The sequence below is a fragment of the Procambarus clarkii genome, chromosome 36, assembly GCF_040958095.1.
Source record: "Procambarus clarkii isolate CNS0578487 chromosome 36, FALCON_Pclarkii_2.0, whole genome shotgun sequence".
NCBI lineage: Eukaryota > Metazoa > Arthropoda > Malacostraca > Decapoda > Cambaridae > Procambarus > Procambarus clarkii.
The window spans coordinates 29175239-29189428 of NC_091185.1; the positions used below are offsets into that span (position 1 = coordinate 29175239).

The 14190-nt window shown below is 48.7% G+C and overlaps 1 protein-coding gene across 1 annotated transcript; it reads left to right on the forward strand.

Moving 5' to 3' along the window:
• The first annotated feature begins 695 nt into the window (after positions 1-695).
• Positions 696-13931, forward strand: LOC123756250 (putative uncharacterized protein DDB_G0289263). The gene is made up of 2 exons (XM_045739328.1): positions 696-970; positions 12548-13931. Exons 1-2 carry the CDS (start codon positions 696-698, stop codon positions 13929-13931), a joined length of 1659 nt encoding a protein of 552 aa, XP_045595284.1.
• The last annotated feature ends 259 nt before the right edge of the window (positions 13932-14190 follow it).

The following is a 14190-nucleotide window of genomic DNA, read 5'->3' on the forward strand; positions in this document are numbered from 1 at the left end:
ACTGAATACCTTATAGTGTACTGGACTATTAAGCCGCGTTCTTTCCTTTGTTCAGCTTGGCCATACGCACCGGAGCAATACGGGACGGTGGTGTTTGGGAGTCCCGTCCAACTGGGGGCTTGGGCAGATGGTGAATATAGATCTGTCGTTTGGACGACAATGGGTGTTGTCGTACCTGTTTCGGTTTTGCGATGGGTCGTACCCCTGGTGGTGGTGGTGGTGGTACGACTAGTGTGTGTGTGGGAGGTGTACTCATCTAGTTGTGTTTGCGGGGGTTGAGCTCTGGCTCTTTGGTCCCGCCTCTCAACCGTCAATCAACAGGTGTACAGGTTCCTGAGTCTATTGGGATCTATCATATCTACACTTGAAACTGTGTATGGAGTCAGCCTCCACCACATCACTGCCTAATGCATTCCATTTGTCAACCACTCTGACACTAAAAAAGTTCTTTCTAATATCTCTGTGGTATCTACACCCGGGCAATATCTAATATTGTCCAGGTGTGGTGGTGGTGCTGGTACCTAGTGGGTGACAATGGTTCCTCTGAGGGTGTGTGTGGGTATGGGAGTTCCATGGAGCAGTGTGTGGTGATGGGGGCTGTATGGGGTAATGGGGGGAGGGGTAGTTTGTTCAGGAACGAGGGGGGACCGTCGTAGGTTGCATGGTAATTGGAGTTGTTCGCTCGTTGTTTTCTGATGTTGATCCTTGGTAATCTATATGACGGGGTTCCTGGTAAGCTGTGTGCTGGTGGTTCCAGTCCCACGCCCACTCGACCCACGCCCACTTCTCCCACGCCCACTCGTCCCACGCCCACTCCTCCCACGCCCACTCCTCCCACGCCCACTCCTCCCACGCCCACTCGTCCCACGCCCACTCCTCCCACGCCCACTCGTCCCACGCCCACTCCTCCCACGCCCACTCCTCCCACGCCCACTAGACCCACGGCCACTCCGCCCACGCCCAGCGAGAGGTGAGAGCAGGTACTTAGGAACATCACCGGTAAAAACTGGCTCTCAGCCTCGCTTAAAACGCTTTCCCACATGTATGCACCATGGTTTTCAGCGAACCCTCTCCGCCTCCCTTGTTAAGCTTAGACTTTTGTGGTATTGTGTTTAAGCGTTTGAGCCACAGGAGTATTCATCCCACCACAAGAGCTTATACTGACCAACCAGTAAGACTTCTTCAGTCTTGAATATTGTCCAGGACTAAAGTAAGGTCTTCGTGTATGTATACAGATGTGGGGTACACCTCCTGGCGCCAGATTCACGAAGCAGTTACGCAAGTACTTACGAACGTGTACATCTTTCCTCAATCTTTTGACGGCTTTGGTTACATTTATTAAATAGTTTACAGGCTTGAAAACTTGCCAATCAACTGTTGTTATTGTTATAAACAGCCTCCTGGTGCTTCGGAGCTTATTAACTGTTTAATAATTGTAAACAAAGCCGCTAAAGATTGAGAAAAGATGTACAGGTTCGTAAGTACTTGCGTAACTGTTTCGTGAATCTGGCCCCTGGTGTTGATGTCTCTATTGATGATTCATTGACATTAATGTACTTCTTTATAAGACGCTGTGTCGCACATCAGTAATCTCCATCACTTAGGAACTAAAAACACTACAACAATATTTGGCAGAAACAAGTGTTCTCTGACCCATCCCCTACAAGTGTTAGTTAACACTTGTATCTTGCATATACAAATTCGCCTGAATTTCGCAAAGTGAAACATGCATATTTGTCTAATGTGGCAGATTGTAACCTCAGAAAATGTGTCTTTGAATGTACAATTTAAACCTATTGTCCTGTTTATGATCTTCTGTCTTGTACAAGCATCTTCCTCACTCTAAGATCAAATTTGTTTTATAATAGCATTCTTAAGAATATAGTCAACCAGAAAGCAAATGTTATTTTACAAAGACAGCATCGAGCACTGGCTAACCATTCACAAAGCCTCTGATATTGTTTGTGTTCAATCAAGCAACCAATTACAGGTTCGTTGTGGATTGGGAGTCTTTTGTGGAAGGGGAGGCTTTGGAAATTGTGCGTCCGGTTATCCTCTACCTTTCTCATCTCCTCTCAACCCCACCCCTTCCCATATCCTCCTACCCATCTTTGAACACCTTCCCCCTTCCTTCCCCCTTCACCGTCCGAGGAACAAACGACCAACTCCACTGAACAACGTGAACATAGAGCCCGCTTGCATCTCGCTGCCTTTGTTCTCTCTCTCGATGAAAAATACTTTTGGGTTTGAATAGTGATTCATCATTCAATAAGCGGAGCTTTTCGGGGTCCGCTTGAGGAAGGTATGATGGTGGAAATACTGTTTTTTTGCGGCTCTGTTTAACGCCTGGGAAGAGCTGCGGCTCTGTCTGACGCCTGGTAAGAGGAGCTGCGGCTCTGTCTGACGCCTGGTAAGAGGAGCTGCGGCTCTGTCTGACGCCTGGTAAGAGGAGCTGCGGCTCTGTCTGACGCCTGGTAAGAGGAGCTGCGGCTCTGTCTGACGCCTGGTAAGAGGAGCTGCGGCTCTGTCTGACGCCTGGTAAGAGGAGCTGCGGCTCTGTCTGACTCCTGGTAAGAGGAGCTGCGGCTCTGTCTGACTCCTGGTAAGAGGAGCTGCGGCTCTGTCTGACGCCTGGTAAGAGGAGCTGCGGCTCTGTCTGACGCCTGGTAAGAGGAGCTGTGGCTCTGTCTGACGCCTGGTAAGAGGAGCTGCGGCTCTGTCTGACGCCTGGTAAGAGGAGCTGCGGCTCTATCTGACGCCTGGTAAGAGGAGCTGCGGCTCTGTCTGACGCCTGGTAAGAGGAGCTGTGGCTCTATCTGCCGCCTGGGAAGAGCTGCGGCTCTGTCTGCCGCCTGGTAAGAGGAGCTGTGGCTCTGTCTGCCGCCTGGGAAGAGCTGCGGCTCTGTCTGCCGCCTGGGAAGAGCTGCGGCTCTGTCTGCCACCTAGTAAGAGCCGCGGTTCTCTGTATCATAGAGCTTCTCTGCTCCAACTATTCATTTTCATCAATTACGCCTCTGCACTGAGAGTAGAAACATGAACCGTTCATTTCTCCAGTGCCTGAGGTGACATCTAGTGACACTTAACAAAAATTATCAACAAATTTCATGTACAGTAATCGTGGAGGACATTGTCTTTACGAGAAGGTTACTTTAGGATGTGTATCAGGAGGAGCAGGCTGCTCACGCTTGACGTGCAGGCTGCTCACGCTTGACGTGCAGGCTGCTCACGCTTGACGTGCAGGCTGCTCACGCTTGACGTGCAAGCTGCTCACGCTTGACGTGCAGGCTGCTCATGTTTGACGTGCTCAGTCTTGAAGTGTAGGCCCTTGCTACTGCTAGGAGTGTGTTGGTGCTCAGCCTCTCCCACCACTCTCTTACAACACGGGTGACGGGGCGCTAGCCGGTGTTGTAAGCAAGCAAGCAAGCAAGAGGGAGGCTCCTTGCTTCAGGCAAGAGGCCCGTCACCAGCTGTCAGGAATCATCATATTTGACAAAATCGAGGCATCTTGTTCTCTGTTCTCATAATCACACTAATGGTGTTCATTTTCCTCATTTGGGCATGTGTCCTGTAGTACTGTTAAAAAATACTGAGTTTTGGGAGCGGCTGTTCCCTTTGGGGTTCTGAGCGACTGTTCCGTCTGGGGTTCTGAGTGGCTGTTCCGTCTGGGGTTCTGAGTGGCTGTTCCGTCTGGGGTTCTGAGTGGCTGTTCCGTCTGTGGTTCTGAGCGGCTGTTCCGTCTGTGGTTCTGACCGGCTGTTCCGTCTGTGGTTCTGAGCGGCTGTTCCGTCTGTGGTTCTGAGCGGCTGTTCCGTCTGTGGTTCTGAGCGGCTGTTCCGTCTGTGGTTCTGAGCGACTGTTCCGTCTGTGGTTCTGAGCGACTGTTCCGTCTGTGGTTCTGAGCAGGTGTTTCGTCAGGGGATCTGAGCAGGTGTTCCGTCTGGGGTTCAGAGGCTGCGAGACGGTCCGGACGTGTAGATGTGTAACCTAACAAAGGCAGTGTGTCAGCTGCCTGTCGCTATATACGAAAGCTAAACCCACATCTTATATACGAAAAGCACTTCACACAGGACTTTCAGAGCCTGTCCTCTCAAGCAAGGATCGTTAAAGCGGCGGCCTTGGATACATCAGTTTTAACATACTGTGTATTAAAAAAAAGGTTTCTTTTGAGTTAATATTACATTTTAACGTTTTATGTGTAGTTAGGCTTAGGTTTGGTTAGGTACTTTAACCCTGTCGTAGCTCAGTCGATTAATGCAGTGTCTGGGATGCTTCCGGACGCAGGTTCGAATCCTCGTCACGGCCCTTGTGGATTTGTTCGTTTGGTTAGGTGTTTGTGTTCTGTTGATTATTTTATGTACGTGAGTGAAACATGTACATCGCTGTGGTCTGAACAGAGGTCGTCAGTGAAGCACCTGACGAATAAATGTCCGGACGTCATCAGTTTACAGTCGTGTGAAAACCTTTTGTGCATTCATAAACAGGAGGTTTAGCATTTGGACCTGTTTAGGAGCTAAAGGAGCAAACAGGAGCCATGCTAAACAGGAGCAAACCTCCTGTTTAGCATGCTCCTGTTTGAGCATTTGGCCTTTGTTGATGAGGACGAGTGAGACTCATTTATCTGATGACATTCGAGCTTTTATCGACGTTTCAATCGCATCCTCTGTTCGAATCACACCTTTCTGAATGCAGCTCGTCCTCGTCAACATAGACCAAATGCTCATTAATCCAGCTGTTAAACCATCAATCATAAACCTGTTTATGGATGAAAAACTGTATACACACGACTCCAAACTTCTGACGTCCGGACAGTTTATCGTCAAGTGCTTCGCTGACGACCTGTGTTCAGGTCACAATGACCTGAATGCTTCATTCACGTGTTTCTGATACAATTAAAAAGTCAATGTTTCCTGCTTCTGTGAGTGGTGATTTATTCTGGTGGAATTTGTACACCAGGTTCCAGCAAAGGGAGGGAGGGAGTGTGTGCGTGCGTGGGGGGATGTGTGTGTGTGTGTGTCTGTGCGTGTGTGTGTGTGTGTGTGTGTGTGTGTGTGTGTGTGTGTGTGTGTGTGTGTGTGTGTGTGTGTGTGTGTGTGTGTGTGTGTGTGTGTGTGTGTGTGTGTGTGTTCTCATCTAATTGTGCTTGCGGGGGTTGAGCTTTGGCTCTTTGGTCCCGCCTCTCAACTGTCAATCAACTGGTGTACAGATTTCTGAGCCTACTGGGCTCTATCATATGTACATTTGAAACTGTGTATGGAGTCAGCCTCCACCTTAAAGTACTCCTTTATTACTCCTTTGTGTGTGTATGTGTGTGTGTGTGTGCGCGCGTGCGTGCGTGCGTGTGTGTGCACGCGTGCGTGCGTGCGTGTATGTGCAAGTTTATACCTTAGAACTTCATCTGAACTTTTCAAGATGACGCAGCACAAAAGAACACACCGTGTCTGATCATCCAGCAAAATACATCCATATATTACTATGAAACAAACGAATTACTGTCAAAAAGTATTTAACCTTTAACTTAAGACTGAATAAAACTCTAAAAATCATCATGCATATGGTTTCGAGTCCTCCTTCAGGGATGCCAAGATTGCCAACACCCTCATCTTGTTCGTAACTCCTAAAGCGATTACAATCAGATACGACGAAAATAATGCTGCAATCACGACCCGCAGAGTGTAACAAAGGTGTTATAATTTAGGTTCTTTGTGGTGGGTCACAGCCTGGAAGACTTTGGCCAACTGGTGGGTGTCCAGCGTGACTCTCACGCCCGTAATATGACGGAGTTGTGTGTGTATGTGTAGTCACGTAACTGTGCTGGCTGGAGGAGCTTGAGCTTCAGCTCTTTGGACCCGTCTCTCAGCCGTTCATCTACTGTCATAATGGTTCCTGAGCCTACTGGGTGCTCTTATCATAAGTTCGTTTGAATGTGTGTTTGGGGGTCTGCCTCCACCACCTGTACGGCCGTAATATGACGGAGTTGTGTGTGTGTGTGTAGTCACGTAACTGTGCTTCTTCTTGAGGTTATCTTGAGGTTATCTTGAGATGATTTCAAGGGTTTTTTAGTGTCCCCGCGGCCCGGTCCTCGACCAGGCCTCCACCCCAGGAAGCAGCCCGTGACAGCTGACTAACTCCCAGGTACCTATTTACTGCTAGGTAACAGGGGCATTCAGGGTGAAAGAAACTTCGCCCATTTGTTTCTGCCTCGTGCGGGAATCGAACCCGCGCCACAGAATTACGAGTCCTGCGCGCTATCCACCAGGCTACGAGGCCCCTCTGCTGACTGCTGCTGGCTGGAGGTTGAGCTTCAGCTCTTTGGTCCCGGTTCTCTGCCGGTCATCTACTGCCGTACAGGTTCCTGAGCCTACTGGGTGCTCTAATCATAGCTTCGTTTGAATGTGTGGATGGGGGTCTGCCTTCACCACCTGTACGGTCGTAATATGACGGAGTTCTGTGTGTATGTGTAGTTAAGTAACTGTGCTGGCTGGAGCTTGAGCTTCAGCTCTTTGGTCCCGTCTCTCAGACGTTCATCTACTGCCCAACAGGTTCCTGAGCCTACTGGGTGCTCTTATCATAGGTTCGTTTGAATGTGTGGATAGGGGGGGTCTGCCTCCACCACTACACTTCCTATGTAGGGGGGGTAGATAGGGAGGAGGAGGAAGAGGGTGACCTCTTTCACCCTCTTCTTCTTCTCACCCTTCTCTCTTCCTCCCTATTTATTGGCAGACATTTGCCAGAGAAGTAGAAGTCATAAGACCTTAAGGTGCTGCTTACAGTTCACTTTCTCACGTGTTAAGTTCTTCTGTTGTAGGGTGCTTCTGTTGTATGGTGCTTCTGTTGTAGGGTGCTTCTGTTGTATGGTGCCTCTGTTGTATGGTGCTTCTGTTGTAGGGTGCTTCTGTTGTATGGTGCTTCTGTTGTATGGTGCTTCTGTTGTATGGTGCCTCTGTTGTATGGTGCTTCTGTTGTATGGTGCTTCTGTTGTATGGTGCTTCTGTTGTAGGGTGCTTCTGTTGTAGGGTGCTTCTGTTGTATGGTGCTTCTGTTGTATGGTGCTTCTGTTGTAGGGTGCTTCTGTTGTAGGGTGCTTCTGTTGTATGGTGCTTCTGTTTTTAGGGTGCTTCTGTTGTATGGTGCTTCTGTTGTATGGTGCTTCTGTTGTATGGTGCCTCTGTTGTATGGTTCTTCTGTTGTATGGTGCTTCTGTTGTATGGTGCTTCTGTTGTATGGTGCTTCTGTTGTATGGTGCTTCTGTTGTATGGTGCTTCTGTTGTAGGGTGCTTCTGTTGTATGGTGCTTCTGTTGTATGGTGCTTCTGTTGTATGGTGCTTCTGTTGCATGGTGCTTCTGTTGTATGGTGCTTCTGTTGTATGGTGCTTCTGTTGTATGGTGCTTCTGTTGTATGGTGCTTCTGTTGTAGGGTGCTTCTGTTGTATGGTGCTGCTGTTGTAGGGTGCTTCTGTTGTATGGTGCTTCTGTTGTATGGTGCTTCTGTTGTATGGTGCTTCTGTTGTATGGTGCTTCTGTTGTATGGTGCTTCTGTTGTATGGTGCTTCTGTTGTATGGTGCTTCTGTTGTAGGACGCTACTGTTGTAGGACGCTACTGTTGTAGGACGCTACTGTTGTAGGACGCTACTGTTGTAGGACGCTACTGTTGTAGGACGCTACTGTTGTAGGACGCTACTGTTGTAGGACGCTACTGTTGTAGGACCCTACTGTTGTAGGACGCTACTGTTGTAGGACGCTACTGTTGTAGGACGCTAGTGTTGTAGGACGCTACTGTTGTAGGACGCTACTGTTGCAGGACGCTACTGTTGTAGGATGCTACTGTTGCAGGACGCTACTGATGTTGGACGCTACTGTTGCAGGACGCTACTGTTGTAGGACGCTACTGTTGTAGGACGCTACTGTTGTAGGACGCTAGTGTTGTAGGACGCTACTGTTGCAGGACGCTACTGTTGCAGGACGCTAGTGTTGTAGGACGCTACTGTTGTAGGACGCTACTGTTGTAGGACGCTAGTGTTGTAGGACGCTGCTGTTGTAGGACGCTACTGTTGCAGGACGCTACTGTTGTAGGATGCTACTGTTGCAGGACGCTACTGATGTTGGACGCTACTGTTGCAGGACGCTACTGTTGTAGGACGCTACTGTTGTAGGACGCTACTGTTGTAGGACGCTAGTGTTGTAGGACGCTACTGTTGCAGGACGCTACTGTTGCAGGACGCTACTGTTGTAGGACGCTACTCTTGTAGGACGCTACTGTTGTAGGACGCTACTGTTGTAGGACGCTAGTGTTGTAGGACGCTACTGTTGTAGGACGCTACTGTTGTAGGACGCTACTGTTGTAGGACGCTAGTGTTGTAGGACGCTACTGTTGTAGGACGCTACTGTTGTAGGACGCTACTGTTGTAGGACGCTAGTGTTGTAGGACGCTAGTGTTGCAGGACGCTACTGTTGCAGGACGCTACTGTTGTAGGACGCTACTGTTGCAGGACGCTACTGTTGCAGGACGCTACTGTTGCAGGACGCTACTGTTGTAGGACGCTACTGTTGCAGGACGCTACTGTTGTAGGACTGGGCAGTAACGGACAAGATAAGACCATCAGCTCTGAGGCGGAAATTCATAAAACTAAATTTATGTCTGAACGCTGACATGAAACTACCGGACCAGGCAGCACCTCTCAGCGTGAGAGACATGCTATTTAGAGTGTGCAGGCAGCACCTTATCTCTCAGCGTATGAGACATGCTATTTAGAGAGTGCAGGCAGCACCTTATCTCTCAGCGTATGAGACATGCTATTTAGAGTGTGCAGGCAGCACCTTATCTCTCAGCGTATGAGACATGCTATTTAGAGAGTGCAGGCAGCACCTTATCTCTCAGCGTAAGAGACATGCTATTTAGAGTGTGCAGGCAGCACCTTATCTCTCAGCGTATGAGACATGCTATTTAGAGAGTGCAGGCAGCACCTTATCTCTCAGCGTATGAGACATGTTATTTAGAGAGTGCAGGCAGCACCTTATCTCTCAGCGTGAGAGACATGCTATTTAGAGAGTGCAGGCAATACCTTATCTCTCAGCGTATGAGACATGCTATTTAGAGAGTGCAGGCAGCACCTTATCTCTCAGCATATGAGACATGCTATTCAGAGAGTGCAGGCAGCACCTTATCTCTCAGCGTGAGAGACATGCTATTTAGAGAGTGCAGGCAATACCTTATCTCTCAGCGTATGAGACATGCTATTTAGAGTGTGCAGGCAGCACCTTATCTCTCAGCGTATGAGACATGCTATTTAGAAAGTGCAGGCAGCACCTTATCTCTCAGCGTATGAGACATGCTATTTAGAGAGTGCAGGCAGCACCTTATCTCTCAGCGTGAGAGACATGCTATTTAGAGAGTGCAGGCAATACCTTATCTCTCAGCGTATGAGACATGCTATTTAGAATGTGCAGGCAGCACCTTATCTCTCAGCGTATGAGACATGCTATTTAGAAAGTGCAGGCAGCACCTTATCTCTCATCGTGAGAGACATGCTATTTAGAAAGTGCAGGCAGCACCTTATCTCTCAGCGTGAGAGACATGCCATTTAGAGAGTGCAGGCAGCACCTTATCTCTCAGCGTGAGAGACATGCTATTTAGAGAGTGCAGGCAGCACCTTATCTCTCAGCATATGAGACATGCTATTTAGAGTGCAGGCATGCAGCACCTTATCTCTCAGCATATGAGACATGCTATTTAGAGTGCAGGCAGCACCTTATCTCTCAGCATATGAGACATGCTATTTAGAGTGCAGGCAGCACCTTATCTCTCAGCGTGAGAGACATGCTATTTAGAGAGTGCAGGCAGCACCTTATCTCTCAGCGTGAGAGACATGCTATTTAGAGAGTGCAGGCAGCACCTTATCTCTCAGCATATGAGACATGCTATTTAGAGTGCAGGCAGCACCTTTTCTCTCAGCATATGAGACATGCTATTTAGAGTGCAGGCAGCACCTTATCTCTCAGCGTGAGAGACACATGCTATTTAGAGAGTGCAGGCAGCACCTTATCTCTCAGCATATGAGACATGCTATTCAGAGTGATAACAGCATCACCTTGTTCCACAGAAGTGAATCTCGACAACTATCAACTTAATGCTGATAAAGTAGCAGATTTTGACTCATTAACTCATTTATAAGTGTAACTTGGAAGCTAATTCGTGTGCGGATACACTTTATTATTTACCTACCTACTTCATCTCTTTATTAAGTTATTTACTTAACTGCTGATGACTGTTAAACTTACACTTACGTGATGTTTGCTCAGCTCTTCCAAGCTCTTACAGCATGCGCGCTCTTGCTATCTCATGCGCCGACTTATGCACTTAACCTTCATGCACTCGGGAGGATTCAAGGGCGAGTGCGATCAGACCAATGTGATATCATATTTCAATTATTTCTTTAACACAGATATCGATAAAGATAACTGGTATATATATGTGTCTGTTGGGAGTTGATGAAGTCAGTGTTGGTATTGACCTGTTTATATATATATATATATATATATATATATATATATATATATATATATATATATATATATATATATATATATATATTGTATTTGTTGAATGGAAGTGATTGTATACTTGTTGTTGTGGTGAGTTCATGAACAACAATATTGTCAACAATTAATTTCCAAGTGCCTTTAATGTGTGTTATAATTGGGTAGTTACAACTGTTGTTCAGCTCCTGCCTTTGTTTACAGTCGTGTTGTATTTACAACTGTTTGCTTCAGTCTTAGTTCACTTAAATTGTTTATAACATTTCGGGCTTATGATAGTTGTAATTCATTTAACGAGGCTACAAGCTGTCGTTTAGTTGTTAAATATATATATACGAATTAATGTGTTATAACTGCGTGTATTTTTTTTAAAGATAACGTTTCACATTATTGATAGTGAGTTGCAGAGGGAACATTGCATCTCTCAAACATTGCACAATTGGACCGGGCCGCGGGGACACTAAAAAGCCCAGAAATCATCTCAAGATAACCTCAAGATAACACCCCCACTCACTCTAGTACCCACACACACACTCTAGTACCCACACACACAGTCTAGTACCCACACACACACTCTAGTACCCACACACACAGTCTACTACCCACACACACACTCTAGTACCCACACACACACTCTAGTACCCACACACACACTCTAGTACCCACACACACACTCTAGTACCCACACACACACTCTAGTACCCACACACACAGTCTACTACCCACACACACACTCTAGTACCCACACACACACTCTAGTACCCACACACACAGTCTAGTACCCCCACACACACACACACTAGTACCCACACACACACTCTGATACCCACACACACTCTCTAGTACCCACACACACAGTCTAGTACCCACACACACACTCTCTAGTACACCCACACACACTCTAGTATCCACACACACTCTAGTACACCCACACACACACACTAGTACACCCACACACACTCTAGTACCCACACACACACTCTAGTGCCCACACACACACTCTAGTACACCCATACACACACACTCTAGTACCCACACACACACTCTAGTGCCCACACACACACTCTAGTACACCCACACACACACACTCTAGTACCCACACACACACACTCCAGTACCCACACACACACTCTAGTACACACACACTCTAGTACCCACACACACTCTAGTGCACCCACACACACTCTATTACACCCACACACACTCTAGTACACCCACACACACTCTAGTACACCCACACACACTCTAGTACCCACACACACACTCTAGTACCCATACACACACACTCTAGTACACACACACTCTAGTACCCACACACACTCTAGTGCACCCACACACACTCTATTACACCCACACACACTCTAGTACACCCACACACACTCTAGTACACCCACACACACTCTAGTACCCACACACACACACTCTAGTACACCCACACACACTCTAGTACCCACACACACACTCTAGTACCCATACACACACACTCTAGTACACACACACTCTAGTACCCACACACACTCTAGTGCACCCACACACACTCTATTACACCCACACACACTCTAGTACACCCACACACACTCTATTACACCCACACACACTCTAGTACACCCACACACACTCTAGTACACCCACACACACTCTAGTACACACACACACGCACACACACACACACACACACACACACACACACACACACACACACACACACACACACACACACACACACACACACACACACACACACACACACACACACACACACACACACACACACACACACACACACACACACACACACACACACACACACACACACACACACACACACACACACACACACACACACACTACCGTTCCCAGCTACAACCGTTGTTCACAATAACGGTCAACGGACACTATATAAACGGTGTAGTGGAGGTGTTGGCTGGGTGGAGGTGGTGCACCTGGCAGCCACTGTAGGTGTTCCCACAGGTGGGTAATTATCAGGCTCAGGTAACGCCCCGAACAACGGTAGTAACGCTCTCGGCTTGAACGCCCCGAACAACGGTAGTAACGCTCTCGGCTTGAACGCCCCGAACAACGGTAGTAACGCTCTCGGCTTGAACGCCCCGAACAACGGTAGTAACGCTCTCGGCTTGAACGCCCCGAACAACGGTAGTAACGCTCTCGGCTTGAACGCCCCGAACAACGGTAGTAACGCTCTCGGCTTGAACGCCCCGAACAACGGTAGTAACGCTCTCGGCTTGAACGCCCCGAACAACGGTAGTAACGCTCTCGGCTTGAACGCCCCGAACAACGGTAGTAACGCTCTCGGCTGGAACGCCCCGAACAACGGTAGTAACGCTCTCGGCTGGAACGCCCCGAACAACGGTAGTAACGCTCTCGGCTTGAACGCCCCGAACAACGGTAGTAACGCTCTCGGCTTGAACGCCCCGAACAACGGTAGTAACGCTCTCGGCTTGAACGCCCCGAACAACGGTAGTAACGCTCTCGGCTTGAACGCCCCGAACAACGGTAGTAACGCTCTCGGCTTGAACGCCCCGAACAACGGTAGTAACGCTCTCGGCTTGAACGCCCCGAACAACGGTAGTAACGCTCTCGGCTTGAACGCCCCGAACAACGGTAGTAACGCTCTCGGCTTGAACGCCCCGAACAACGGTAGTAACGCTCTCGGCTGGAACGCCCCGAACAACGGTAGTAACGCTCTCGGCTGGAACGCCCCGAACAACGGTAGTAACGCTCTCGACTTGAACGCCCCGAACAACGGTAGTAACGCTCTCGGCTTGAACGCCCCGAACAACGGTAGTAACGCTCTCGGCTTGAACGCCCCGAACAACGGTAGTAACGCTCTCGGCTTGAACGCCCCGAACAACGGTAGTAACGCTCTCGGCTTGAACGCCCCGAACAACGGTAGTAACGCTCTCGGCTTGAACGCCCCGAACAACGGTAGTAACGCTCTCGGCTTGAACGCCCCGAACAACGGTAGTAACGCTCTCGGCTGGAACGCCCCGAACAACGGTAGTAACGCTCTCGGCTGGAACGCCCCGAACAACGGTAGTAACGCTCTCGGCTTGAACGCCCCGAACAACGGTAGTAACGCTCTCGGCTGGAACGCCCCGAACAACGGTAGTAACGCTCTCGGCTGGAACGCCCCGAACAACGGTAGTAACGCTCTCGGCTTGAACGCCCCGAACAACGGTAGTAACGCTCTCGGCTTGAACGCCCCGAACAACGGTAGTAACGCTCTCGGCTGGAACGCCCCGAACAACGGTAGTAACGCTCTCGGCTTGAACGCCCCGAACAACGGTAGTAACGCTCTCGGCTTGAACGCCTTGCCACTCTCCACCTCTATCCTCGATATTGATCAAATACCAACGAAGATTTATTGTATTTTTTAATCGCTTGAAAAATCGGCAGATGTCTGAGGAGAAGAACTATTGCTTGATGTATTAGAGTACACAATTGAGTTGACCAGACCACACACTAGAAGGTGAAGGGACGACGACGTTTCGGTCCGTCTGGACCATTCTCAAGTCGACTTGAGAATGGTCCAGGACGGACCGAAACGTCGTCGTCCTTTCACCTTCTAGTGTGTGGTCTGGTCAACTTACTTTAGCCACGTTATTGTGACTCATCGCCTGAGTACAAAATTGTAAA